The sequence below is a fragment of the Babylonia areolata genome, chromosome 4 (genome assembly GCF_041734735.1).
Source record: "Babylonia areolata isolate BAREFJ2019XMU chromosome 4, ASM4173473v1, whole genome shotgun sequence".
NCBI classification, from domain to species: domain Eukaryota; kingdom Metazoa; phylum Mollusca; class Gastropoda; order Neogastropoda; family Buccinidae; genus Babylonia; species Babylonia areolata.
In genome coordinates, this window is record NC_134879.1 from 27,255,702 (window position 1) to 27,280,701 (window position 25,000).

Here is a 25,000-nt window from a genome sequence, read left to right on the forward strand (position 1 = left end):
TATCAATTTATGAATAAATTAACTTCGCGGTTTCATTTCTAAACACGAACATTGTACTGTTGTTGGCATTGTTCTGTTTTATCTCTTCCTGTGTCTCACCTTGTGAACCCATGCGACTGAAAAATCGTGTATCAAATAAGTGTAAACATGCTGTGCAAAACATGAAAAAAGAGCATATCAATGCTGCAGAAAATGCAGGGATATAAAATTTTATTTACACAATGATGGTCGCATGGCTCCTCCAGAATGTAAGTTATGTGATTATTCTCGCACTAGTCCATCCCTCATTCTAGCAACACGTGTATGTTGTATGTGGCCTTGTTTGGTAATGTGTCAAGTTAAGGACAAAATTAGGATGAGTTGTAAACCTGGCCAGCAAAGTCATAACAAAGCCCCAGCAATAACTGAACGCCCTATACCAATCCGCTCTTAGCAGAAAAGCACTCCAAATTCTTAATGTTTCCACTCAACTCTGTCTTTCAGAAACTTCCTTCTGGTAAACGATGTAAAATCTGTCTTGGAAGGAAGAATGTGTACAAAAAATCATTTGCCCCCTCTGCTGTTGCTGTGATAAATGATTCGCTCAAATATTATTTTTATTCATGCCTGTGATTTGTTTATTGTACTGATGACAGTTGTCTTTCTTCCCTATATGTATGCATGCGTGTGTAAAGAAAGAAGTGAGGGTGGAGGTTTATAGGGGAAGAGGGTGTGTGTGTGTGTTTTCAGTGTTATTGTTTTGCTGTAGAGAGGTGTGAAAGGGGTTTGCATGCTTGTAGTTTTGGTGGCGGTTTTAGTCCTTTCAACAATAATTTCATGTCTTAAAGTTAAATTTGTCTTGATTTTCTGTTCATATGATGATTGATATCTGTATAGCTGTGTATCTGTCTATCTTCATTTCATTTGTGTCTTAAAATGCTATAATTATCTTACTGAATATTTTCCTTTTATATCTCTTTAATGTTTCACTTTATCTTAAATGTAATTTTGTTTTCTTACCTGAATGTTTTCTTTTATCACGATAATTCATATGTGCGTTGTGATCAAGAAAGGATGCGCCAGTTGCTCATTCGTTTTTCGGTTTTATTAGTTGATGAGCATTTGTCTTTTTAAATGTTGGAATTATCTTACTGATTATTTTCCTTTTTATAATGATTGAAACGTACACACACACACACACACACACACACACACACACACAGAGTTCTTTCACACTAAATTATAATGTAATATTATCTTACCCAAATGTTTTTATGATAGTATTACAATGCCTGTTGTCATTGCTCATATATTCGGGGATACAATCTACTACACGTTTGAGCTTTGTTTTCAATTTGTGTGTTACGTAAATGTTATCTTTCTTACATAATACTTCTCTGGGGCTGTTTCTGAATTTTTTGGTTGCTCAGGTGCAGTCTGTCATGCAATATGGTTCAGAGTGATGGGGACTGACTACAGCTGCGTCGGAATGTGAATCTGTGCACATACTTAAAGAAATATTTTTAATGTCTCGGTGTGGATATGCGTACACCTAACGATGTCATTATATGGTGAAACCAAATAGATACACGACATAAACTGATTCACCTGTACAGTGTATACATAATGGTTTAAATTGTTACAACTGGAAGATTACAGAATACCTAACAAAGCTTACGAAATGTTACTGGGTCACAGATGTGCCTGTTTGTATATTCAGATATGGTTCGGTTGATGTATGGTCAAACCAAGATGGTGTAAGTGTAAGACAATTGATAAGACTTTTCTGGTGGCACTGTAGCTGGCTGGACTGAAGGAAACATCTAGCTTCCACAGAATCTTTGGAAAGACACAGGAAATACAGATGGTGTGAAACCGTACTTGATGTGTAATATGGATATGTATTTTAGGTATGTCAACAAAATTTTGGTTCGGGGTATCTGATTTATCTACACATTATTAGAGATATCGAAAATTTACTGGCAATAATTTAATTTGTCTATTATGTAAAGAAGACAGTAAAGATTAAGTAAATTCATTTTTCGTTGTCCAGCTCTGTGGAGAATTTGAGAGAGAAAAAAATATATATCACCTGAGTACCATTGACAGTTTTGTCTTTTTAAATCTAGTTTATGATTATCATCCACGACACATGGTGATGTATGAAAATTTTGACTGTATTTGCACAAGGCGTGTAAGTTTGGGACATTGTAACATCTTGAGATACTGTGCTCCACTGCAGCGTTTTCTGAAATTATGTGTATTGATACCAGCTGGGTTAGCTGTTTCTATTGTGTTTGATCTTAACTGCGTTGTTCATTTGCCCCTTCAGAAGGGGCTTTGGCCTATTGATGAATATATCTTCTGAATCTCTGTCTCTGTCTGTCGGTCGGTCTGTCTGTCTGTCTGTCTGTCTGTCTGTCTGTCTGTCTCTCTCTCTCTCTCTCTCTCTCTCTCTCTCTCTCTCTCTCTCTCTCTCTATCTCTGTGCCACGTATTAATTAATGCATTGTAAATCTCACTTGTAGAAGCTTGTTTCTGTCATGTAATGACCACGTAGCTCTGCAGCCATCTGTTGCGTATGTCTATTGTATTGCAACTGCGTTTTATGACTATGATAATGACAATGATGATAATAAAAATGATAATTCATGAGAGCGCCTTTCCATATAAAACATACCCTGTAGCACTTTACAATGTAAAAACCGATATTAAAAGTATGCATTTAAACACTAAAATGAAATTTTTACATGCATAACCCTTTACAGATAGCCAACCAAACACGGAATCACTAATTTATGTTCGACCCCTCCCCCTCACACGCACGCACACACACACACACACGCACACACACACACACACACACACACACACACACACACACACACACACACACACACACACACAAGTTATACAGACTATACACGCGTATGATACATATCACATCAAAATACCTACATCATGTGCATATCACATCACAATACTTAAAAACCCTATCAAATGCATAAAACTACCCCCGTTATCATAATACACAAAAACCATACGACAATACTGACAATCCGCTTCCAATTCTTAAAGCCAGTCATATACATCATAATACGCCAAAAATGTACGTTTTAAGATACAAATCTAAAAGCAGTCACACCCATACGAACTCCCCCACAACATATCACCATACAAACACTCATTCGTACGCATCTTGCGAACTTTAGTTGAAAAATATGTGTCTTTCAATTCTTTTAAAAAGTTATATAAAAAATTTAAAAAACCTCTTTTTTTTCTGAGAGACGGAGACAGAAAGTTCAGACAGTGGGGTTAAAAACAGAGACAGATGTTTTGTTGTTGCTGTTGTTGTTTGTTGCTGTTGTTTTTGTTATTGTTGTTGTTGTTGTTGTTGCTGTTGTTGTTTGTTGTTCTTTCTGTTGTTGTTGTTGTTTTTGTGTTTTATTTTGTTGTTGTTGTTGTTTTGTGTGTTTTATTTTGTTGTTGTTGTTGTTGTGTGTTAAAATGTCTCAAGGGAGAACCGAAGAACTGTCAACAGAAGGGTGGTTAGATGGAGAAGATCTGAAAGATGTTGTTGTGATAGAGACGCTCAACGCAGAGACAAGTACTTCTGATCTGAAAGGGGAGACAATGAAGTGTTCTGAGCAGTGATGTTACTTTCTCATGCCTGGGTTCACGGAGTGCGAGTTGGGCTGCATGATTCTGAATGCGTTGAAGTTTATTTAACTTTATAGTTGTGTAGTAATAGCAGATCTCTTCCACGTTTGCCATTTTAAAATATCCCATGTTGGCCTGTACAATTTCACAATAACACAGCCCAAATCAAAATGGTACGTCAAAATTTGCATCAGCGCAACATATCAAGTCTATCTCTGAAACGATGGAGAGGTGGAAGGGAATTTTCCTAACAGGCAGAGAGAGAGAGAGAGAGAGAGAGAGAGAGAGGCTGTGCACTTCTGGCATTGGGACTCCGGCAGACGGGCTCAGGTGTCGCTGTGTTAGGGGGTCTCGGGATGAGCGGCGCTAAGGTAAAGTCACTGAAGATGACGTTGGAACAGCAACTTTTTTTCTTTTCTTTTTTTCTTTTTTTAGTTGCAATTCATTGATTAGTGTCTTTGTTCATTGTGCATACTTTTTCAGGCGGCCCCAATCAAAGCGTGTGTAACCGGAGCTTCTGGTCGACTGGCCTACTCCCTGCTTGCCTCAGTTGCCAGTGGAGATGTCTTTGGAAAAGATCAGGTAAGAAAATGTTTTTGGGTGCGTGCGCATGCGCGTTCTGTGGTTGCTCGTTCTTGATATCTTCTTTTTCAAACTGAGCAGCCACAATCAGCATGCTGATTTCTTCGCTACATTCGCTTGGACGGATGCTGTATTTCGATTTGATTTGATTTGATATGGATACTTATATAGCACCTATCCTCGGTCAGAGACCAAGCTCTAAGCGCTTTACAAACACGGTGTCATTTGCACAACAGGCTGCCTACCTGGGTAGAGCCGACTGACGGCTATCATTTGGCGCTCATCATTCGTTTCTTGTGTCACTCAATCAGATCTCAGGCAGGCACACATACACACTCAGACATGTAACATTTTACGTGTATGGCCGTTTTGGTTATTTACCCGGCCATGTAGGCAGCCATACTCCGTTTTCGGAGGTTGCGGGGGGCGAGGGGTGGGGGGTGCATGCTGTGTATGTTTTTGTTTTCATACCCCACCGAATGTTCACATGGAGTCCATTTTCCATTCATTCATTCTCCTGCCCGGGATGGGCGTAGAGGAGACATGAGGGACGATTCCGTAGTCAGACGACGCCTTCCGGTTCTATCTTCTGCCTGTCGTATCAGCGTAGCGCTATCCATATTGGTCCATTCCTTGATGTTGTCCATCCAGCATTTGGCTTGCCTCCCTCTTCGCCTACCACCCTCTAGCGTTCCCTGTAGAACTGTCTTTTGCAGTGAATTGTGGCGTGTCACATGCCCGAACCATGACAGCTTCCTCCTTTTGACCACTGCTAAGAGTGGTTCCAGTGGACCCACTAGCATAGTTATTTGGCGCCACCAAGGAATAACCTAAGCCCACAGAAAAGACATGAAGGACACAACCATAGCCACATGGATTACAGGATCTTTAACGTGCGTATTTGATCTTCTGCGTGAGTATACACACGAAGGGGATTCAGGCACCAACATGTCTGCACATATGTTGACCTGGGAGATCGGGAAAAAATCCCCACCCTTTACGCACCGACGCTTAAAACACTCGGCTATTGCACCCATCTCCTGGTGGTGAAGACAAAAACCATTAGAACTTAGCCAAACCTATTTTCCCTAAGCTGTAAAAAGAGTAGCTGCATGTGTAGCTGCCAGCAAGCTATCTATGGTCGCCTGTCTTACTGGCAAGCTATGACCAATGCCAGCCCTGAATTCAGCTTAGTGCTATGTCAGGCTCACAAGTCTCCACTCCAACAGCAAAAACGTGCCTGTGTGTCTCTGTGTGTGTCTGCCTGTCTGTCTATCTGTGTGTGTGTGTGTGTGTGTGTGTGTGTGTGTGTGTGTGTGTGTGTGTGTGTGTGTGAGTGTGAGTGTGTGTGTGTGTGTGTGTGTGTGTGTGTGTGTCTGTCTGTGTCTGAGTACCAGTGTCTCTGTGTGTGTGCATTTGCGTGTGTGTGTGTGCGTGCGCGTGTATGTGTGTGCGTGCGCGCGCGCGTGTGTGTGTGTTCGTGTGTGTGTGTGTGTGTGTGTGTGTGTACGCGCGCGCGCGTGTGTGTGTGTGTGCGTGTGTGTGTGCGTGCGTGTGTGTGTGTGCGTGTGTGTGCGTGTGTGTGTGTGTGTGCGTGCGTGTGTGTGTGTGTGTGTGCGTGCGTGCGTGCGTGTGTGTGTGTGTATGTGTATCCCTGTCACTGTTTACAGTCTCTGATCCGTGTCTTGTTTTCAGCCTCTCAACGAGCACTGTATATATTTAAGCCACTCATTCAGAAGTACTTTTGCTTTTAGTCCCTCGTCAAGCCTCGTTCCTCACTTGCTGTCAGTCCATCAGTTGGCCTCGCTGCTTTCAGCCCCTCATTCTCAGCCTGCTGTCTCAGTCGAAGACGGAAGTCCTGAACAGTGTCAGCATGGAGCTGACGGACTGCGCCTTCCCTCTGCTTAAAGGTATGGTTGTCATGATGCACGCGTCATGAATGACATCAGTAACTCAAAACAACGACGTTAGAGGTATATGAACACAAAATTGACTCAACAAATTGTCTGCATTCAGATTTGGGACGGATTTTTCAGTTAAAACGTCTCAGTTCCCTGTTTTCATTTTACCAAATAAAATATGTGTATTGTTATAATCACGTATGACATTTTGTAAGTGTCTGGAAACTTCAGGACAAAAAATAAATAAATAAATAAATGCCTATAGTGTTGAAAGTCGTTAGAGAATGAATCCGGTCAGGTAGAACTACAAAAACAAACATTCAGAGAATGGTGAATCCGTCAGTGTGTACCTCTCGTTCTATGTCTTCAACACTCCCAGGCTGTGTGGTATTGTTCCAGGTGACGTTCTTCTCCACTTGTTGCAGTGTGTCTGCACTCCAAGTGATGACTTTGTACCCTTGTATAAATTTACCTGTCGTGAAGTGGACAAACAATCTCCCTGTTTCTCCATCGCCTACGAGTCCAAAGGCCCCAGATCGCCATTACATTGTGCAGCATCTGTAGATGAAGGGTTATCTACTTTTCGAGTCCGTCTATATCGATCTGGGGCCACTGGTCTTGAAATCCTACGCCTACGCCATGTGGAGTGATGGCCTAGAGATAACACGTCCTCCTAGGAAGCGAGAGAATCTGAGCGCGCTGGTTTGAATCACGGCTCAACCGCCGATATTTTCTCCCCCTCCACTCGACCTTGAGTGGTGGTCTGGACGCTAGTCATTCGGATTAGACGATAAAGCGAGGTCCCGTGTGCAGCATGCACTTCGCGCACGTAAAAGAACTCACGGCAACAAAAGGATTGTTCCTGGCAAAATTCTGTAGAAAAATCCACTTCGATAGGAAAAACAAATAAAACTGCACGCAGGAAAAGATACAAAAAATGGGTGGCGCTGTAGTATAGCGTCGCGCTCTCCCTGGGAAGAGCAGCCCGAATTTCACACAGAAGAATCTGTTGTGATTAAAAAATTTAAAAATTTTAAAAAAAGAGAGAGAAATACAAGAAATAGAATAGCACGATTTGCTTATCAGTGATGGAGCGATGTGAGGGAGGACAGTCACTTCAACATGGCGGGACGGGTGGCTGGGTCATAAAACGGACGCAGCCCGAATTTCACACTTAAAAATCTGTTGTGACAAAGGCTAATACAAGACAATACAAGACAATACAATACAATACAATACAATACAATTATTAGGGAACAATAAAGACAGATGAAACTAATCTTTGTTTAAAACACGCATGGCACTGTCGGTCTGCCTTTTGCAGAAGTGATCCTTACCGACGATGCCAAAGTTGCCTTCAAGGACGCCGACGCAGTGTTCCTCATCGGCTCTGCACCCCATGAGGACTGGATGAAGGAGCGCAAAGATTTTCTGAAAGCCAACGCGAAGATCTTCAGAGAACAAGGGCAGGTGTTAGGCTCGGTGGCCAAGAAGTCGGTGAAGATATTAGTGGTTGCCAACCCTGCCAACACCAACGCTTGGATCTGCAGTCAGTTCGCCTCTTCTATCCCCAAGGAGAACTTCTCCTGCCTCACCCGCCTGGATCAGAACCGAGCCCAGGCTCAGGTGACTCACCTGTGTGTGTGTGTGTGTGTGTGTGTGTGTGTGTGTGTGTGTGTGTGTGTGTGTGTCTGTCTGTCTGTCTGTCTGTCTGTCTGTGTCTGTCTCTGCGTGTGCGCACGTGGTGTATTGTGTGAGCTCTGCATGTGGTGTGTGTGTGTGTGTGTGTGTGTGTGTGTGTGCGTGTGTGCGTGTGTCTGTCTGTCTGTGTCTGTCTGTTGTTGTCTCTATGTGTGTGTGTGTGTGTGTGTGTGTGTGCGTGTGTGCGTGTGTCTGTCTGTCTGTGTCTGTCTGTTGTTGTCTCTATGTGTGTGTGTGTGTGTGTGTGTGTGTGTGTGTGTCTGTCTGTCTGTCTGTCTGTCAGTCTGTCTGTCTGTCATTGTCTCTGTGTGTGTGTCTGTCTGTCAGTCTGTCTGTCTGTCATTGTCTCTATGTGTGTGTGTGTGTGTGTGTGTGTGTCTGTCCGTCTGTCTGTCTGTCTGTGTCTATGTGTGTCTATGTCTGTGTGTCTGTGTCTGTCTGTCTTTGTCTCTATGTGTGTGTCTGTGTGTGCGTGTCTGTGTGTGTGCACATGTGTTGTATTGTGTGAACTGTGCATGCGTGTGGTGTGTGTGTGTGTGTGTGTGTGTGTGTGTGTGTGTGTCTGTCTGTCTGTCTGTCTGTCTGTCTGTCTGTGTCTCTGTGTGAGCACATTTGTGTGTGTGTGTGTGTGTGTGTGTGTGTGTGTGTGTGTGTGTGTGTGTGTGTGTGTGTGTGTGTGTGTGTGTGTGTGTGTGTGTAACTAAAGACAAAGCTGTACAACATTTATGCACAAAGCATTTTCATACAGTCATTCCCATTTCAAGGTACGGCTACACATCATGATATGCAAAGCGGCTTCGTACAGCTCAGTCACAACATACGACATTTAGCTGGACAACATTATTTAAGAAGTTTGTCCATATAGTTCAATCATATCTGAAAACATAGCTGTGCTACATCATTTTCAATCACAACTCTCAACACTTTCATCTTTATAGTAAAAGGGGATATTTATCCTGACGTATGTATCCCCATGTTTGGGGGATACTAAGCTTTGGCAACCGCGAACATTCTGAAACAGGAGACGTGATGTTAGGTCTGGAGGCGAAATATATCACACCCAAAATTCATTCATGATAAATCTACGTGCATGAAACATGTTTTGATCCAACGCTCATGCGGCATCCTCTTCTTGTATGGAGGTCGGTGCATTTCGATTTACCAGTGGAATAACAGCATGTGCATCGTGTGCAGATCGTACATCGCCTGGGTGTTCCAATGGACGCTGTGAAAAACGTGATCATCTGGGGCAATCATTCCGATACACAGTACCCGGATGTTGGCCACGCCTCCGTCATCATTGGGGGCAAGGAGAAACCCGTCCCTCTGGCTCTGGGTGATGACGATTATGTCAAAAGTGAATTCATCACAGTGAGTTGGAGACGTCATTTTGTTTATCTCATGTTTGATTGTTTGGGTAATATAATGAGAACTAAAGAAAAAGGATGCTGATGGCAGATATGCTATGTGCATGGGGGTATCAATTCCTTTGCAAAATGTTGGTTGAATAATTGCTGTTTAATCATTTCCAAACAGCTTAATCAGAAGAGAGAATGCAGATTTTTTTTTCTGACCTGGTAAGGTATTTCTGTTACTGCCCTGGAGCACAGCAGCATGCGTTTTGCGGAATCTTTTTGACTCAAGTGTGTAAACAAAGTGAGTCCATGTAATGGACCTCTGTGTGCCCGTGGTAAACTTGGAAACGTTGGCATTGTCTTGGAAACTGCAAGTGGAACATGAACCCCCTTTTTTTTATTGGGTATCTACAATATTTTTCAAGTCATTTGCTTTACGATGACAACGTAAGCAGGAAGATATGTCAAAGGCAAGGTCTGGTATCATTCAGCAGTTTGATATAAAAAGTTTTACAGAGAACATATCGGATTTTTTTTTTATCAGATTTGGTATATTGATGATCACGGACACAGCACAGTTCTAAAACAATTTCAAGATCAGAGGTAAATGGACAAGGTCACAGCATGGCACATTACACTGAATGGAAAAGTTATTACATGCAAGTGTGTGAGTGGTAAACAAGTTCATTATCTCTGGAAATACTATATCAGCACCAAATTTGGATTAAACAAAGAAGAAAAATCATTCCTTATATCACAGACACCAGTTGTATTGTTATAGATGTGCGTTGGCTGATGAAAAAGCATTGGCTCCAAGTTTTGAGTCATTGACTCGTTTCAAATGAAGGAGCTAAGGTATACTGTGATAACTTACGCAGACAGTGCAGAAGAGAGGGGCAGCAGTGATCAAGGCCCGCAAGCTGTCCAGTGCCATGTCTGCTGCCAAGGCTGCTGCTGACCACATGAAGGACTGGTGGTGTGGGACTGAGGAGGTAAGTGGTGTAGGGTGAAAGTCTATCTGAGCTGTTAGTGTGTCGTGTCCCTAACGAGCAAAAGGGTTGGACTGGTGGCAGAGAAGTGGTGTGACTGGTTTAGGGCTGAAAGTCTTGCTGAGCTGCTGGTCTGTCGTGTCCCTAACGAGCAAAAGGGTTGGACTGGTGGCAGGGAAGTGGTGTGACTGGTTTAGGGCTGAAAGTCTTGCTGAGCTGCTGGTGTGTCATTGTGTATCTCTCTGTCTGACAAAAGAGTGTGTTTTCGTCGTAGCTGTTGTTTTCTTGTTGTTGTTATTGTTGTTTCGCTTTCCTCTGTACATTTTTTTCATTGAATTTTGCTTGAGAACATCTACATTTTTACCGCCTCCATCTTCCAGTTTCAATCTCAGTTTCAAGGAGGTATCAGAGTGTGCACACTGATTCATGTACTTTACACCACGTCTGCTGCTCAGTATAAAAAAAATAATTAAAAAAATAAAATAAAAAGGGGGGAGGGAGAGGGGGGTTACGGGGGGCTCAGAGGGCAGAAGATGCCTGTCCTTCGCATAAACCCAACACGCAGATTGAGAGCCTTAGGTTTATGTGAAACATTAACGTAAAAATGGAGGGAGGTGGGCGGGAGGGGGGGGGGGAGGTAAGAGACAAATAAAAAGAAAGGTAAATACATTGGAATATAACGAAGGGAAAAATGCACAGAAGGCATATGATCTTCCCCATCTTACACCTCTCTTTTTCTGCTTGTCTCTGTTTCTGGACTTGATAAGTGGGCGGGTTTTCTTTTTCGCCCATAATAAGTATGTTGCTCACTAGCATTTGTTTGACTATGTACGCTTATTTTTTTTATGCACTGTGCTTATTATGTAGAATCATGACATCCTTTTCAGATGTGTCTATTTCTTATTCCTCCGGTGAGAACTGTAGCGGAATAGCCCAAGCTTTAGATAGCGAGATAGTTTGGAATCATTTATTTATTTATTCATTAAGATGTCTTGCTATAGTGCGTATTCTTGAAGCTCGATGCGCTTTATTTTAGGTGCAGTGGTGTGTTTGAAACAGTTCCCAGTTATCTTGTCAGACCTTTTTTTTTTCTTTTTTTTTTTTGGTGGGTGGTTTCTTTCGAGGTGTGTGTGTCACCTCTGTTCAGCCACGCTGCAAGCCAAATCAAGAAAAATGGTATTGTTAAAATAGTAGGTCTGGATACCCAGGCATGGCTTCTCACAAGTGGGTTGTAGAAGGAAAGGGGAAACAGAACCAGGGAGTCGACATATAGTATATTTACATCTCAGTGGGGGCGAGGGGGGCGGATAGGAGGGTCAGCTTTGACAGACACCATTATGCCTGTAACACGGGGGCACATGGCCACGAGGAAGAGGGGAGGTGGACACACACAGTTCAGAGGACATCTCTGGGTTAGATTCAGTGACTTAATCGGTTGCCCGCTCACCATCCCCTGAAAACCGGAGTGTCATTGCTTTAAACAGTCAGTGCGAAAAAAAAAAAGAAAAAAAACACACACACACACAACAACAAAAAAAGGGTTGCTTGCGAACAAAAAGCCCATTCACAGAAACATGTATTTAAAATGTATTTAACTCTGATGAGCGGAAGACTTCAGAATGTGGTTATTATCATCATTATCATTAATATTATTGTTATTATCAGTATTATTATCATCATTATGATTATGTTGCTGTTGTTATACATCACATTGTGAACTTCTGTTTTAGACATAACAATTAAAGTATTTTGTATTCTTCATGACCACCATCTTTGTCATCATTTATCAGAATCATTATCATTATCATTTATCAGCACCGTTATTGTACTGACTTTCAGGGCAGGTGGGTGTCCATGGGGGTGCTTTCTAAGGGTGACTACGGTATCCCCGAGGGCCTGATGTACAGCTTCCCTGTGACCATTGCCAACAAACAGTGGACCGTCGTGCCGGGATTGGAGATCAACAGCTTTGCTCGTGAAAAAATGGATCTCACCGCCAAGGAGCTGCACGAGGAGAAAGAAGCAGCAGACAGATTCTGTGCACACTGAAGGGCCACAACTCTCATTGCTTTCTTTCGCGCTTTGCTTGAATGAACTACTGCTCGCCCATGCCTGAGTATCTCAATATGAAACGCTAGATGGTACAGGTGACAATACATTCATCAAGACTTGTGAGCAAGGAAATTATGTGCAAGGTTTAAGACAGTAATGTGCAGTACGGCTACCAGCCAGTGTAAAAGCTCAACTTTCGAAGAGTATACCAATGTAAGAGGTGGTTTTCACTGTTACTCTTTTTTCTTTTTTTAATATTCTTGGGCGGTTTTATAGAATATTTTGATACATTCTGAATGTGAGCACGCATTTTCAAATTTCTACGTTGTATTTGATACATAAGTGATGCATACACAATTCAGATATTACTTGTTTTTCGTGTTTGTTTTCTTATTTAGTTTATTTGCTTGTATTGTTTGCTCGCTATTGAACTGAAACGTGCTGCAATTTGAACGCACACCTGGACAGTCGTGGCCACGTCAGATCGATATTTCGCCAATATCTAAGCAACGAATATAGTCAACGTTTGTATCTGGAGAATTGTATCCTGTTCCGTCATTTCCATGCTTTTACCACTCTGGTATTTACTAACAAAAGTAGCTATCACTTGTTGAACGATTTGGCTCAGTTAGAGACATAAAAACATATTTCCACACTTTTCATTTATACGGGAGTGAGCCATCTGGATAAAGCCTAATTTCCGGAGCATGAACATTTTATTCATTGAACCTTATCAGCCGCAAGATTTTCTAGAGTCGTTCTGGTTCATTGCCAGACTCCAGTTCTGTTGCTGTTTTAACTCATTCAGCCCTGCGCCCGAACACTGCCTCTGAAATCAAAATTCATTTCACTGAGTGGTGTACACTTTCCTACATATGCATAAAGCACAAACAAGCTTCTACAGTATTTCCGGCTGTGTCCCCTACATGTCATTTTGGAGGGAAAGCCGATCAACCCTGATACATTTTCTTCGTTTTTCCGCATCAATATTGCAAGGGAGCATGCAAGGCTGTAAATCCCGTAGGGTTGAGAGGGTTAAGACAGCGTGACTCCGTTTCTTATCCACAGCTAGAAATAAAATCTCGAAAGACCACACAGAATGACATCAACTACACCATTGACGTTCTTCAAAATAAAATATCTTACAGCCAATAGCTCTAGTGATTTTACCCTTGGCAAGGTGTAATAATTTGATCAGAATCAATTATTTAATTTACGTTCATCTCTTGATCCTCGAGACTTCTTTTCCTCATCTTACCATTTCCAACACACACACACACACACACACACACACACACACACACACACACACACACACACACACACACACACACATACATACATACACACACATATGCACACATGCGCGCGCAAACACATACATACATGCACACTCATGCGTGCGTCCGCACACATAATTATACACACACCAACGCGCGCGCGAACAAATGCAGAATAAAACTTAGTGGTGGTTTTAGGGGGGCGGGGGGGGTGGGGTGGGGGAGAGGGGGCATTTTGGGACGGGTGCTTTGGTGACCCCAGAGGGGTCCGAAACAGAATGCGGGAACGCCCCCAGAACGTACCCAAAGGGTTGTTTTCGGATTTCAGTTCCCACGGGGGAACTTTCCCTGTGTGAGCTACGGAAGGGGGGGGGGGGGGGGGGCAAAATGGGATATTACACCGCTGCTGATGACTACATTTCCTTACCCACGGCAACGGAGATGAAAAAACTGAGCATCCTGTGCTGCGAAGGACAGTGAAGTGCAGATGTGGAGTGATGGCCTAGAGGTTACGCGTCCGCCTAGGAAGCGAGAGAATCTGAGCGCACTGGTTCGAATCACAGCTCAGCCGCCGATATTTTCTCCCCTTCCACTAGACCTTGAGTGGTGGTCTGGACTCTAGTCATTCGGATGAGACGATAAACCGAGGTCCCGTGTGCAGCATGCACTTAGCGCACGTAAAAGAACCCACGGCAACAAAAGGGTTGTTCCTGGCAAAATTCTGTAGAAAAATCCACTTCGATAGGAAAAACAAATAAAACTGCACGCAGGAAAAAATACAACAAAAATGGTTGGCGCTGTAGTGTAGCGACGCGCTCTCCCCGGGGAGAGCAGCCCGAATTTCACACAGAGGAATCTGTTGTGATAAAAAGAGAAATACAATACAATTATTTACGGTATGTAGTCACTGAAAGAAAGTCGATCAGTCCCCACATGAGCTAAGTCACGCACAACCAAGTTACAAGGAAGACAACAACAACAACAACAAACACAGAACCGTGGGTATGATCTTGACTAACACGGCTTACAGTTTAAAAAGGAAATGGGCAGAGGGAGGTAAGTGTGTTTGAAATGTAAATGACAGAAAGATGATCTGTGGATCGGATGTGGCCACTGGACACCAGAAAGACTAATGCATTCCATGTGACACACAGAAGGGAGTGCATGGAAACGTTAGACATTCACTGGCTGGAGTTTCAGGTTAATCGGTGTGTGTGTGTGTGTGTGTGTGTGTGTGTGTGTGTGTGTGAGTGTGTATGTGTGTGTGTGTGAGAGCGTGTGTGTGTGTGGCGGGGGGGGGGGGGGGGGTGAGTGGGAGTGTGTGTGAGCGTGTGTGTGTGAGTGTGAGTGAGTGTGTGTGTGTATGAGCGTGTGTGAGCGTGTGTGAGTGTGTATGAGCGTGTGTGAGCGTGTGCGTGTGTGTGTGTGTGTGTGTGTGTGTGGCAGAGATGCAAACTGTTACGATTTGCCCGTACTTCGTTACGCTCGATTTTGTTTGTTCCGATGTTACGCCAACGTCGAAATTGTTCCGACGAGTTCATTTTCGACTTCATGGCATGGTCACCTGCTTTCCTGTTGTAACATTACCCAGCCAGACGCTCTGGACCTATCCATCACAAGGCCAGGGCAGTCACTACCTTGGTTTCGCTTGATGATACGCAGCTAATCGCGTGCGTGTTTTCATTGAAACAGCACGAAGTGGACCAATCAGCTTAATCGTAGCAGTTTCACTGTGTTGCAGGTGGGCCGAAGTGTTTGTATGCCTTGTAGATAAAATGTACGTTTGCTGATGTGGCTCGGAGTGCGAGTGTTCCTACCAAAGTCAAAATGTTCCTTCCAAATTTCCCAATTGATTTTTCCTACAAAAACTTGACAGGGGATGACGTGCGCGCGCGTGTGTGTGTGCGTGTGTGTGTGTGTGTGTGTGTGTGTGTGTGTGTGTGTGTGTGTGTACATATATCTATATATGTATGTATGTGCGAATGTGTGTGTGTGTGGTGAGGGGGTGGGTTTGTATATATGTATGTTTGAACGTATGTTTGTATGTGTGTATGCGTTGTGTTTATGTGTGTATAGTTTGCATTGCTTATGTGTGTGTGTGTGTGTGTAACTTTTATGTAATGTGGAATGTATAATATCATGTGTTTTTGAAAGCATCTAAAGCAGTGTTCTGGATAGGGTGCTGTATGGGTATCCATCAGCATCAGCATCATTATTATCATCATCGTTATTATTGTTATTGTCATTATTACCAGTAGTATTAGTATTTAGCAATTGAAAACAGTAAATCATTTCCATCTGTTGAAAATTATCGAGATGCGGCAAGCAAAGGAATACATTAAACTGTACACATGTGTAAGCACTGTATGCAGTTGAAAAACAATGAACAAGGACCATTGAACTAATGTGAAACAAATGTAATGCGGTTAAGCACAAGAAAAATGGGTAAGGGAAAAAATACAAAAAGAAAGAAAAAATATATATACCAAAACCTAAATCTGAATTGTCAGAACCTACTGAGATCTACAAACTACATAAATCAATACATGTTGACCGGTAGGTACAGCTAATACCGAAATAATATTTATTAAAAGGCAATTACCAATGCAAAACAGACACAATGGCAGTGAAATTTATCACACTTTTTTTTTCAAGTAACTAATCGGTTGTCTTATATTTAAATAGTTTGTTTGTTTGTTTTTTTTGTTTTTTTAATAGAAAATTACTTTGTTTGCTTGACGTTTGTATATATTTTTCCTTCTTCCCTTTTCTATTAATTTGTTAATGTGGATGGGAGAGAGAGGCAGAGAGGAGTGTCGACAGCTGGGTTGTTTGTTGTTTTTGTTTCAAAAAATATATACATTATGTGTGCATATGTATGTATAATAATCTGTGTGTGTGTGTGTGTATTCATCAAGGCATATGCATATCATACATATATGTGTGGAAATAGATACTGTGTTGTTGTGTGTGTATGCGTGTATATGTGTGTATTTGCAGATGGTTTTGTTCGTGTATGCATGTGTTGATGTATACGTATACACGTTTATGCTTGAGCGTATGTATGTTTTATATATGTACATGAATGCTTATATATACGATTATGATTTTTCTTCTTTTTTTTCTTTTTTCTTTTTTTTTTTTAACCTTTCTCGAGGGTACTTCTTTGTTTTTCCTTTCAGAGTTCATCCGTGATTTAATTCATGTTTGATGATGTCTATAATACTGCCGCTGTGTTATGTGTTCGCTGTATGCATGAGCAGTTTTTACACTGAGCACACCATGAGCTTCGGCTTCTTGCTGCTCCATGTGTTTGCAATGTCTTTAGTTGCTTTTGAGAATAAGAAAATGTTTAAACCAAAAAAATACATCATACAACAACACAATGATTGTTTGAAAATCATAATCAGTATCAATATCAGTAGCTCAAGGAGGCGTCACTGCGTTCGATCAAATCCATATACGCTACACCACATCTGCTAAGCAGATGCCTGACCAGCAGCGTAACCCACCGCGCTTAGTCAGGCCTTGAGAAAAAAAAAAAGAGAGATAAGAATAATAATAATAATAATATAAAAATAAATAAATAAAATAAAATAACAACAACAAAAAATAAATAAATAAATAAATAACAATAATAATTTTTTTTTTTTTAATCATAAGTGATGTTCAAAGGAAATGCAACATTTAGATCTGCAATTACAGTGACGCGGTCAGTGCGTGATGGGTGACCTAGTTTCATAGCTATTTATAGCTGACGATAAAAATCTCAAGATATCTATGTGCCTAAATATGAGTGGACAAAATCACAGTACATGTGTGCAACAGGTTATGCTTTCACTGTGTTTTGCAGTATTCGCCTGATATTTGGGCCTCAGGCACCCTGCTATCCATCTTCGTTGCTGCTACGTCACCGGAGTCAGGGCGCAGTTCAAGGCAAGTAACTCGCAACAGTTACGGACACAATTGTAATTGGAACTCCTCCATCTTTACACTTCTGGACGTTAACTAAATTTCCTAACGTTTGATTTTTTTTGTGTGAGAACCAAGTTCTAACTTCTGGGGATCGTCACCCATGCAGTTACTGAGGTATATTTCACACTTTTTGTTTTGAGTTTAGAACGCCTCCTTGAAACTGAAACTAACCCGAGACAAAGAGACTGCACTTCTGGCATTGGGACTCCGGCAGACGGGCTCAGGTGCCGCTGTGTATGAGGGATTCGGGATGAGCGGCGCGAAGGTAAAGTCACTGAAGAGGACGTTGGAACAGCATTTTTTTTTCTTTTTCTTCTTTTTTTTATTATTTTTTTTTTAAGTTACAATTTACATTCTGTCGAAATTCTACAAGCACCATTTTCGAAGCACTGTTTTTGACTCACTTGTGTAAACAAAGTGAGTCTATGTTTTAACCCGGTGTTCGGTTGTCTGTGTGTCTGTGTGTCCGTGGTAAACTTTAACATTGACATTTTCTCTGCAAATACTTTGTCAGTTGACACCAAATTAGGCATAAAAATAGGAAAATTTCAGTTCTTTCCAGTCATCTTGTTTAAAACAGTGTTGCACCTCTGGGATGGGCACAAAAAAATTAAAAAAAGAAGCCAAATTATATGCAAACTGCATTTACTGTTATATTTATATTTTTTATATTCTCTAAACTTGGCACTTTGATCTGGTATTCTGACACAACAACAAGAGCAGTCATTACATTTTGAAATTACACTCAATACATAATACTTGTGTGTTTTACCGGTCTCAGTGTACAGGGCTTTCACTATGTTCATTCGCCCAAGTGGTCTTTTTCGGAAAATACTAAAATCAATACGACGAGTGGACTTTACAGATCTATTGGCTGAGCCCTGAAGGTCATGGGCAAAAAATCAATTGCGTACACATATTTATACACATTCAAATCGCGTGCTCATATTCTTCGCGAACGTGAACGACGCCATTTTGTTTCAAGTTGTTGACCTGCCCGTTCAGTCCTATATTCAATGGACAATACACGACAACATGTGATGGAAAGTTGGAGAAGGAGACCGTTAAATATTTATTCAGAGAAAGATTTGTGAACGCCTCATCACTTACTGGATTATGCCCCAAACTGCCATAAAAAAAATACCCACAGAATCAGTCAGGAATTCACAGTTTAAAATTGTAAACCATGCGAGTTAATACCCTTGAACTGATCTCGATGAAACGAAAAAATTTCCAGTCTTGACTTTTCTCAAAATGAAGTCCTTTTCACTTCTTACGACGTTTAGAAGTACTTGTACTTGGCTCTACATGTTATTAGTTTAACAAAATACTAAATTTTCAAATCAACTTTAAAACAAGAGAGGCAAGGCCTTCAAGACTCACTTGTGATACACTGGAAAAAAAAAATCCAAGCTTTTTATGTATTGTGTATAATTTCAAAATGTAATGTTTAAGATGAGAAAGATCAGTTTAAAGCGAATTAAGTCCCCTAGCATTAATTGCAGAGTAATTTCCCTTTTTTACTATCTGCACCAAAACGTTTGCAAAATAAATAAAACTTCCATGCTTAGCAAAAGAAGTTCCTGTTTGAACAAAAAAATGATAATAATGACTGCTCTTGTTGTTGGGTCGAATATCAGATCAAAGTGCCAAGTTTAGAGAATACAAAAAATATAAATATAACAGTAAATGCAGTTTGCATATAATTAGGCTTCATTTTTTATTTTTTTGTGCCCATCCCAGAGGTGCAACATTGTTTTAAACAAGATGACTGGAAAGAACTGAATTTTTCCTTTTTTTATGCCTAATTTGGTGTCAACTGACAAAGCATTTGCAGAGAAAATATCAATGTTAAAGTTTACCACGGACACACACACACACACACACACACACACACACAGCCGAACACCGGGTTAAAACATAGACTCACTTTGTTTACACAAGTGAGTCAACTATAAAACTAGAATGAACATAAAAGAGAAATTGAATCGACCGTGTCGTACTACATTCCCGGCGGGTGTAACTAAACTTGTACAACTATCTAGATCCAGAGAAAACGGCTAAATGTTGCAGTGTGATTGCGGCGATAGCCACGTCTCCTTTATCGCGGACTTAAAAAGAATTTTTTATTGCCCTTAAAGATTTTTTTAAATGCCCAAGATACACCAGAATAATATGATTTAAACAGCGTTCTCACTGCGAATACCGCAAGTGATTTATCGCCCTTTAAAAAAAGTATGTTCAAGGAGCCACGATAGTGTAATGGGTAAGAGAGTTTCTTCTCACCCGAACACGCGGGGTTCGAATCTGGTTAGACTTTTTTCTTCTTCTTCTTTTTTTAACTCAAAGCTTTATAATAACAAATACAGAACACATTTTAACGATTAGATTTTTTTTAAAGTGTATCACAAGTGAGTCTTGAAGGCCTTGCCTCTCTCGTTTGTTGTTTTTCAGTGATTCATTGATTAATGTCTGCGCATGGTGCATACTTTTTCAGGCGGCACCAGTCAGAGTGTGTGTGACCGGAGCTGCTGGTCAGTTAGCCTACTCCCTGCTGGCCACGGTTGCCAAGGGAGATGTCTTTGGAAAAGATCAGGTGAGAAAAGGTTTTTGAGTACGTGCGCGTTCTATGGTCGTTTGTTCTTGACCAAAGTGTGTGTGTGTCTGTCTGGCTGTCTGTCTGTCAGTATATGTGTCTGTGCACATGTATGTCAGTCTGTGTCTGCATTATTTCTTTCAATCTCTTGTTCATGACTTGGCTTCCCGCTTCTCGCCGATCATCGTACATTTCAGTCATTCATGTAGCATTGTTTGCTTTTGATCCGTCGCCATGCATTGCTGCTCTGGAGCTTGCTGTGTCAGTTGCTTCTTTCAGCCCCTCATTCTCAGCCTGCTGGACGTCACGTGCGCGATGCAAGTCCTAAACGGGATCAGAATGGAGCTGACGGACTGCGGTTTCCCTCTCCTTAAGGGTATGGTTGTCATGAAGTGCGTATCATGTGTGACATCAATAACTCAAAACAAAGACCTTAGAGGCAAGGGATATCAGTCGACTCAGCACGTGTCCGCATTCAGATCTGGCGTGGGTTTTTCAGTTAAAATCTTCCCTTTCCCGTGTTTTTTTGTTGTTGTTTTTTTAATGCCTTTTTTGTTCACTGTTTATCGTGCGTGCACGTGCAAAACCACCGAACAATGATCACAGAGCTACATCTGTTCAGGATTTCATTTTCCTCCCTTCTGCCTCCACCCCTATATTATTTATTGATTTTATCTGACACTGAAAGCCAAGTGAGTATACATTCTGGCAGTGTTGTATGATATATATTCAGTGTTTCCCATAACGCACTATAGCGCGTCTTTTACACACAAAAATTTGAAAATGACCACAGGTTTTCAAAACTTTTTCAAAACTGTCCCAACTGAGGACGCACAGGATTTTCCTGACAAGTTTTGACAGGAAGGGTATGAAGGCCTGCTTTCATGGGGGACTATTTTGTTTGCAGAGACGTAGGTCATAAGACGTCATGGGCAGCCCACCACTGTAATGAGCTTTTCTGGGTTTGTACTGCCTCTCCAATTTCTCAGTCGATTTACGAGGCCTGCTAAGTTGGCAGTAACACAGTCAATGAAGAGCAAACGACTTATACCAAGTGTTTGGAGTTGCGTCCCTTGATTTTTGCACCTGAATCGGATAAGTTATCGCAGATCTGCCAGCCACACTTGTGGTGCCCTTAAACTCGAACATTGCCGTTAAAATATCAAAATATTTAAAAAATTAAAAAACGCGACGAAACAGAGTGAAATAATTATGAATTGAAAATAATGAAACCTCAGTTGAAACTTCCAAAAGAAAATGAGCACTCCCCAGCTGCCACCGCCTACCCCCAGTGTCGCTCGGCGGGAAATTGATTAATTTAATTACTTTTCTATTCATTTATTTCTGTACCTTATTAAGTTACTTCATTTTATCTTGTATTTTCCCACAGTGCCAGAACTGATCTGAACTTTCCTCCCTAAGTGCAGAACGCCTACACTGATCTTCTCTTGAACAGATCTCGTCGTTCAGTGTTACGGATGAGAATCAGAACTATCGCCTCAGGGAATGTTTTAGAACGAGTGCTGACGGACGACAAAAACACTTTACGTCACTCGGCTGGGTGTTGACCAGGATCCGTTATTATTTCTGTCTGCATGTTAAGGCAACAGCTGTTCGGGGATAACGGCACCACACTCGTACGACTGATTCGACCGTAGATATCTATGATTCAAGCCCCCAGATTACGGCACTCACCGACCGCGAAACTTCACACACACAGAGGCACACACACACACACACACACACTACAGCAAAATTCAGTATGCATTCGTCATTGAAGATAATTTTCGCCACAGTTTGACGTCAATGCTTCTTTGGGCTGTGGCAAGTAACCCGGTTACTAGATCATGGATCTACAGCTGAACTTCGTACCGAAGATTCGTCCTTAAATCAGGGATCTACAGCTAAAGTACCGAAGATTCGCCGTCCGTTTTATCCGCATGTAGTATGTCTGTTTCGGACCGCGAGAACTGTCTCACTGAGTCTCACTACATTTCACAATCGCCTCGCGTTGTTTTCAGTTGATCACACCACACACACACACACACACACACACACAATTTTACCGTCAATGACATGAACTGAACACACAGCCACTGATACTAGTACAGAGATCGACACACTTACGAACGTACGCGCGCACACATTTTACCAGCGCTTACTGTGACACTTCTATACACTGACGGACATACGCGCTTGTACACATACACGTGCGCGTGCACTAACAAACAGCCGTGACCATCACTGACACACATACACGCGCGTGCACACGCTCACACACAAAAACATGCACTGACGCGCGCGCACACACATACACACGTACACTGTGTGTTTGTGATCAGTGTACATGTTACTTCAGAACAAATCTCTTTTACTGGCCGCAATAGCCGAGTGGTTAAAGCATTGGACTTTCAATTTGATGGTCCCGGGTTTGAATCTTGGTAACGGCACCTGGAGGGTAAAGGGTGATTTTTCTTATCTCCAATGTCAACATGTGTACAGACCTGCTAGTGCCTGAACCCCCGTTGTGTACATACACACACAGAAGATCAAATTCGCACATTAAAGATCCTGTAATCCATGTCAGCGTTCCGTGGGTTATGGAAACAATAACATGCCCAGCATGTACATACCCGAAAATGGAGTATGGCTGTTACATTGTGCGGTAATAAATAAACGGTCATACACGTACAAAGTTAAATGCCTGTGTGAGTGTGTGTGTGTGTGCGCGCGCGCGTGCGCGCGTGACTGAGACATGACTGAATGACGCAGGAAAAGAATGATGACCACCGTGTTTGTAAAGCGCGTAGAGTTTGGTCGCAAACTGAGGAAAGGCGGTTTATAAGTATCCGTATCATCATCATCATGACGCACTGGCACAGAGGCGCTACGAGTGACTGTCGAAAAGAATTGCAGCTCAAAATACAGACATAATAAAAAGAATAGGAGCAAACCACAACAAACACACACACACACACACACACACACACAACACAACACAACACAACACACCACAACACACACACACACACACACACACACACACACACACACACACACACACACACACACACACATCAATATAAGTGATGTACAATGATCACAATCAAACATGTTTTATTCATGTCTCCTGAAGTAAACCAACGCGCCATGCAATTATCATCTGCACGTCACTCATTTGATCGCCGGTTTTCCTCATTTTACGCTGCATTTCAACCAAAATTGACTAAGTGTAGACTTTCTGACAAAAAGTTGTAAGAACCCAAAGTGTGACACCCTCTTCTGGAAAGTTACCCATATATATATATATAGAGAGAGAGAGAGAGAGAGAGAGTGATGTGTGTGTGTGTGTGTGTAAAAAACATGCATAGAATATACTCCTTCTTCAATGTGTACTCGTATACTTATATATCGAGGAATATATTGTATGTGTGTCTTAAATACGGACTTTCTCCATATACAAAACACGTAGAATACACTCCTTCTTCAATAATATGTAATTATATGATATACATATTGAAGAAGGAGTTAACTGTATATGTGTTTCATTTATGGGCAGTGTTTTACATTTAGGTTTATTTATCATTAAGGAATAATCAAGATCGAAGAAAGTAATCTTTGTTTAAAACACGCATGGCACGGTCGGTCTGCCTTTTGCAGAAGTGATCCTTACCGACGATGCCAAAGTTGCCTTCAAGGACGCCGACGCAGTGTTCCTCATCGGCTCTGCACCCCATGAGGACTGGATGAAGGAGCGCAAAGATTTTCTGAAAGCCAACGCGAAGATCTTCAGAGAACAAGGGCAGGTGTTAGGCTCGGTGGCCAAGAAGTCGGTGAAGATATTAGTGGTTGCCAACCCTGCCAACACCAACGCTTGGATCTGCAGTCAGTTCGCCTCTTCTATCCCCAGGGAGAACTTCTCCTGCCTCACCCGCCTGGATCATACACGGACCCAGGCCCAGGTAATCCCATTCTTCTGGTAACTGTGGAAATCATGTACAGGGTTCACAAAAAGTTGAGGACCGCATGGAAACCTGCACAGTTTTCTTCTTGGGGGCATGATCAAATGACGCTGAATTCCTGGCAAACAGCAGTGAATGCAGTCAGCGTAATGAGCACCACTTCTAACAAGAGGTGCTTTATTGAACATTTACAACAACAAAAAAACACAGCTACCGTTTATAAACCACTTGATCACTGTCACTTTTTGGCCGAAAGATTCATTATTCAAACATATTTTTCAAGCTTCTTCCTTTGAAAATGTATGAAAATTGTTCATGGTTTTGGACGAGGCTCGTTCCAGAGCATGTGTCTCGAAAACAGAGATTGTTTCTCATGAGCATGCTGGAATTAAGTTATGTAGGCTACACCCCTCCATACCCCTCATACACACACACACACACACACACACACACACACACACACACACACACACACACACACACACTCACACGCACGCACGCACGCACTCACACGCACGCGCACACGCACGCACACACACACACACATGCACGCACGCACATGCACACATACTCACCAGCTCCACCAAAGTAATTTTGATCACATTTTTGGGCTTTGCTGATAGAAAAATAAACATTGTGTGCAGATCGCAAATCGCCTGGGTGTTCCAATCGACGCTGTGAAAAACGTGATCATCTGGGGCAATCATTCCGATACACAGTACCCGGATGTTGGCCACGCCTCCGTCATCATTGGGGGCAAGGAGAAACCCGTCCCTCAGGCTGTTGGTGATGATCATTACATAAAAAATGATCTCATCACAGTGAGTTGAAGACGCCATCTTTTGTGTAATTACTGTGTGTGTGCGCGTGCACATGAGTGTGTTTGTGTGTGTGTGTGTTGTGTGTGTATGTGTTCTAAAGAAATACAAAAAGTATCAAAAGTGCTTGAAGGGATTAAGATTGCTCAAC

The 25,000-nt window shown here is 41.9% G+C and overlaps 2 protein-coding genes across 2 annotated transcripts in view; both read left to right on the forward strand.

The window, feature by feature from the left end:
• Window positions 1-3,994: 3,994 nt before the first annotated feature.
• LOC143281425 (malate dehydrogenase, cytoplasmic-like) lies at window positions 3,995-12,215 on the forward strand. Its single transcript, XM_076586635.1, has 7 exons — window positions 3,995-4,009; window positions 4,122-4,220; window positions 6,037-6,130; window positions 7,446-7,747; window positions 9,017-9,193; window positions 10,056-10,169; window positions 12,006-12,215. Exons 1-7 carry the CDS (start codon window positions 3,995-3,997, stop codon window positions 12,213-12,215), a joined length of 1,011 nt encoding a protein of 336 aa, XP_076442750.1.
• Window positions 12,216-12,304: 89 nt separating this feature from the next.
• The window catches only part of LOC143281426 (malate dehydrogenase, cytoplasmic-like), an 18,626-nt gene continuing 5,930 nt past the window's right edge, over window positions 12,305-25,000 (forward strand). Inside the window, exons 1-7 of the mRNA XM_076586636.1 lie at window positions 12,305-12,313; window positions 17,352-17,438; window positions 17,619-17,738; window positions 19,971-20,069; window positions 20,349-20,445; window positions 23,730-24,031; window positions 24,676-24,852. Coding sequence (XP_076442751.1) covers window positions 12,305-12,313; window positions 17,352-17,438; window positions 17,619-17,738; window positions 19,971-20,069; window positions 20,349-20,445; window positions 23,730-24,031; window positions 24,676-24,852 — 891 coding nt within the window. The remainder of the gene's footprint in view (window positions 12,314-17,351; window positions 17,439-17,618; window positions 17,739-19,970; window positions 20,070-20,348; window positions 20,446-23,729; window positions 24,032-24,675; window positions 24,853-25,000) is intronic.

Excerpts from the sequence above, each read along its gene's own strand:
- LOC143281425 (XM_076586635.1), top strand. Across the intron at positions 4,221-6,036 it reads ATGTCTTTGGAAAAGATCAG|CCCCTCATTCTCAGCCTGCT; the intron begins GTAAGAAAATGT and ends CGCTGCTTTCAG. Across the intron at positions 10,170-12,005 it reads GGTGGTGTGGGACTGAGGAG|GGCAGGTGGGTGTCCATGGG; the intron begins GTAAGTGGTGTA and ends ACTGACTTTCAG.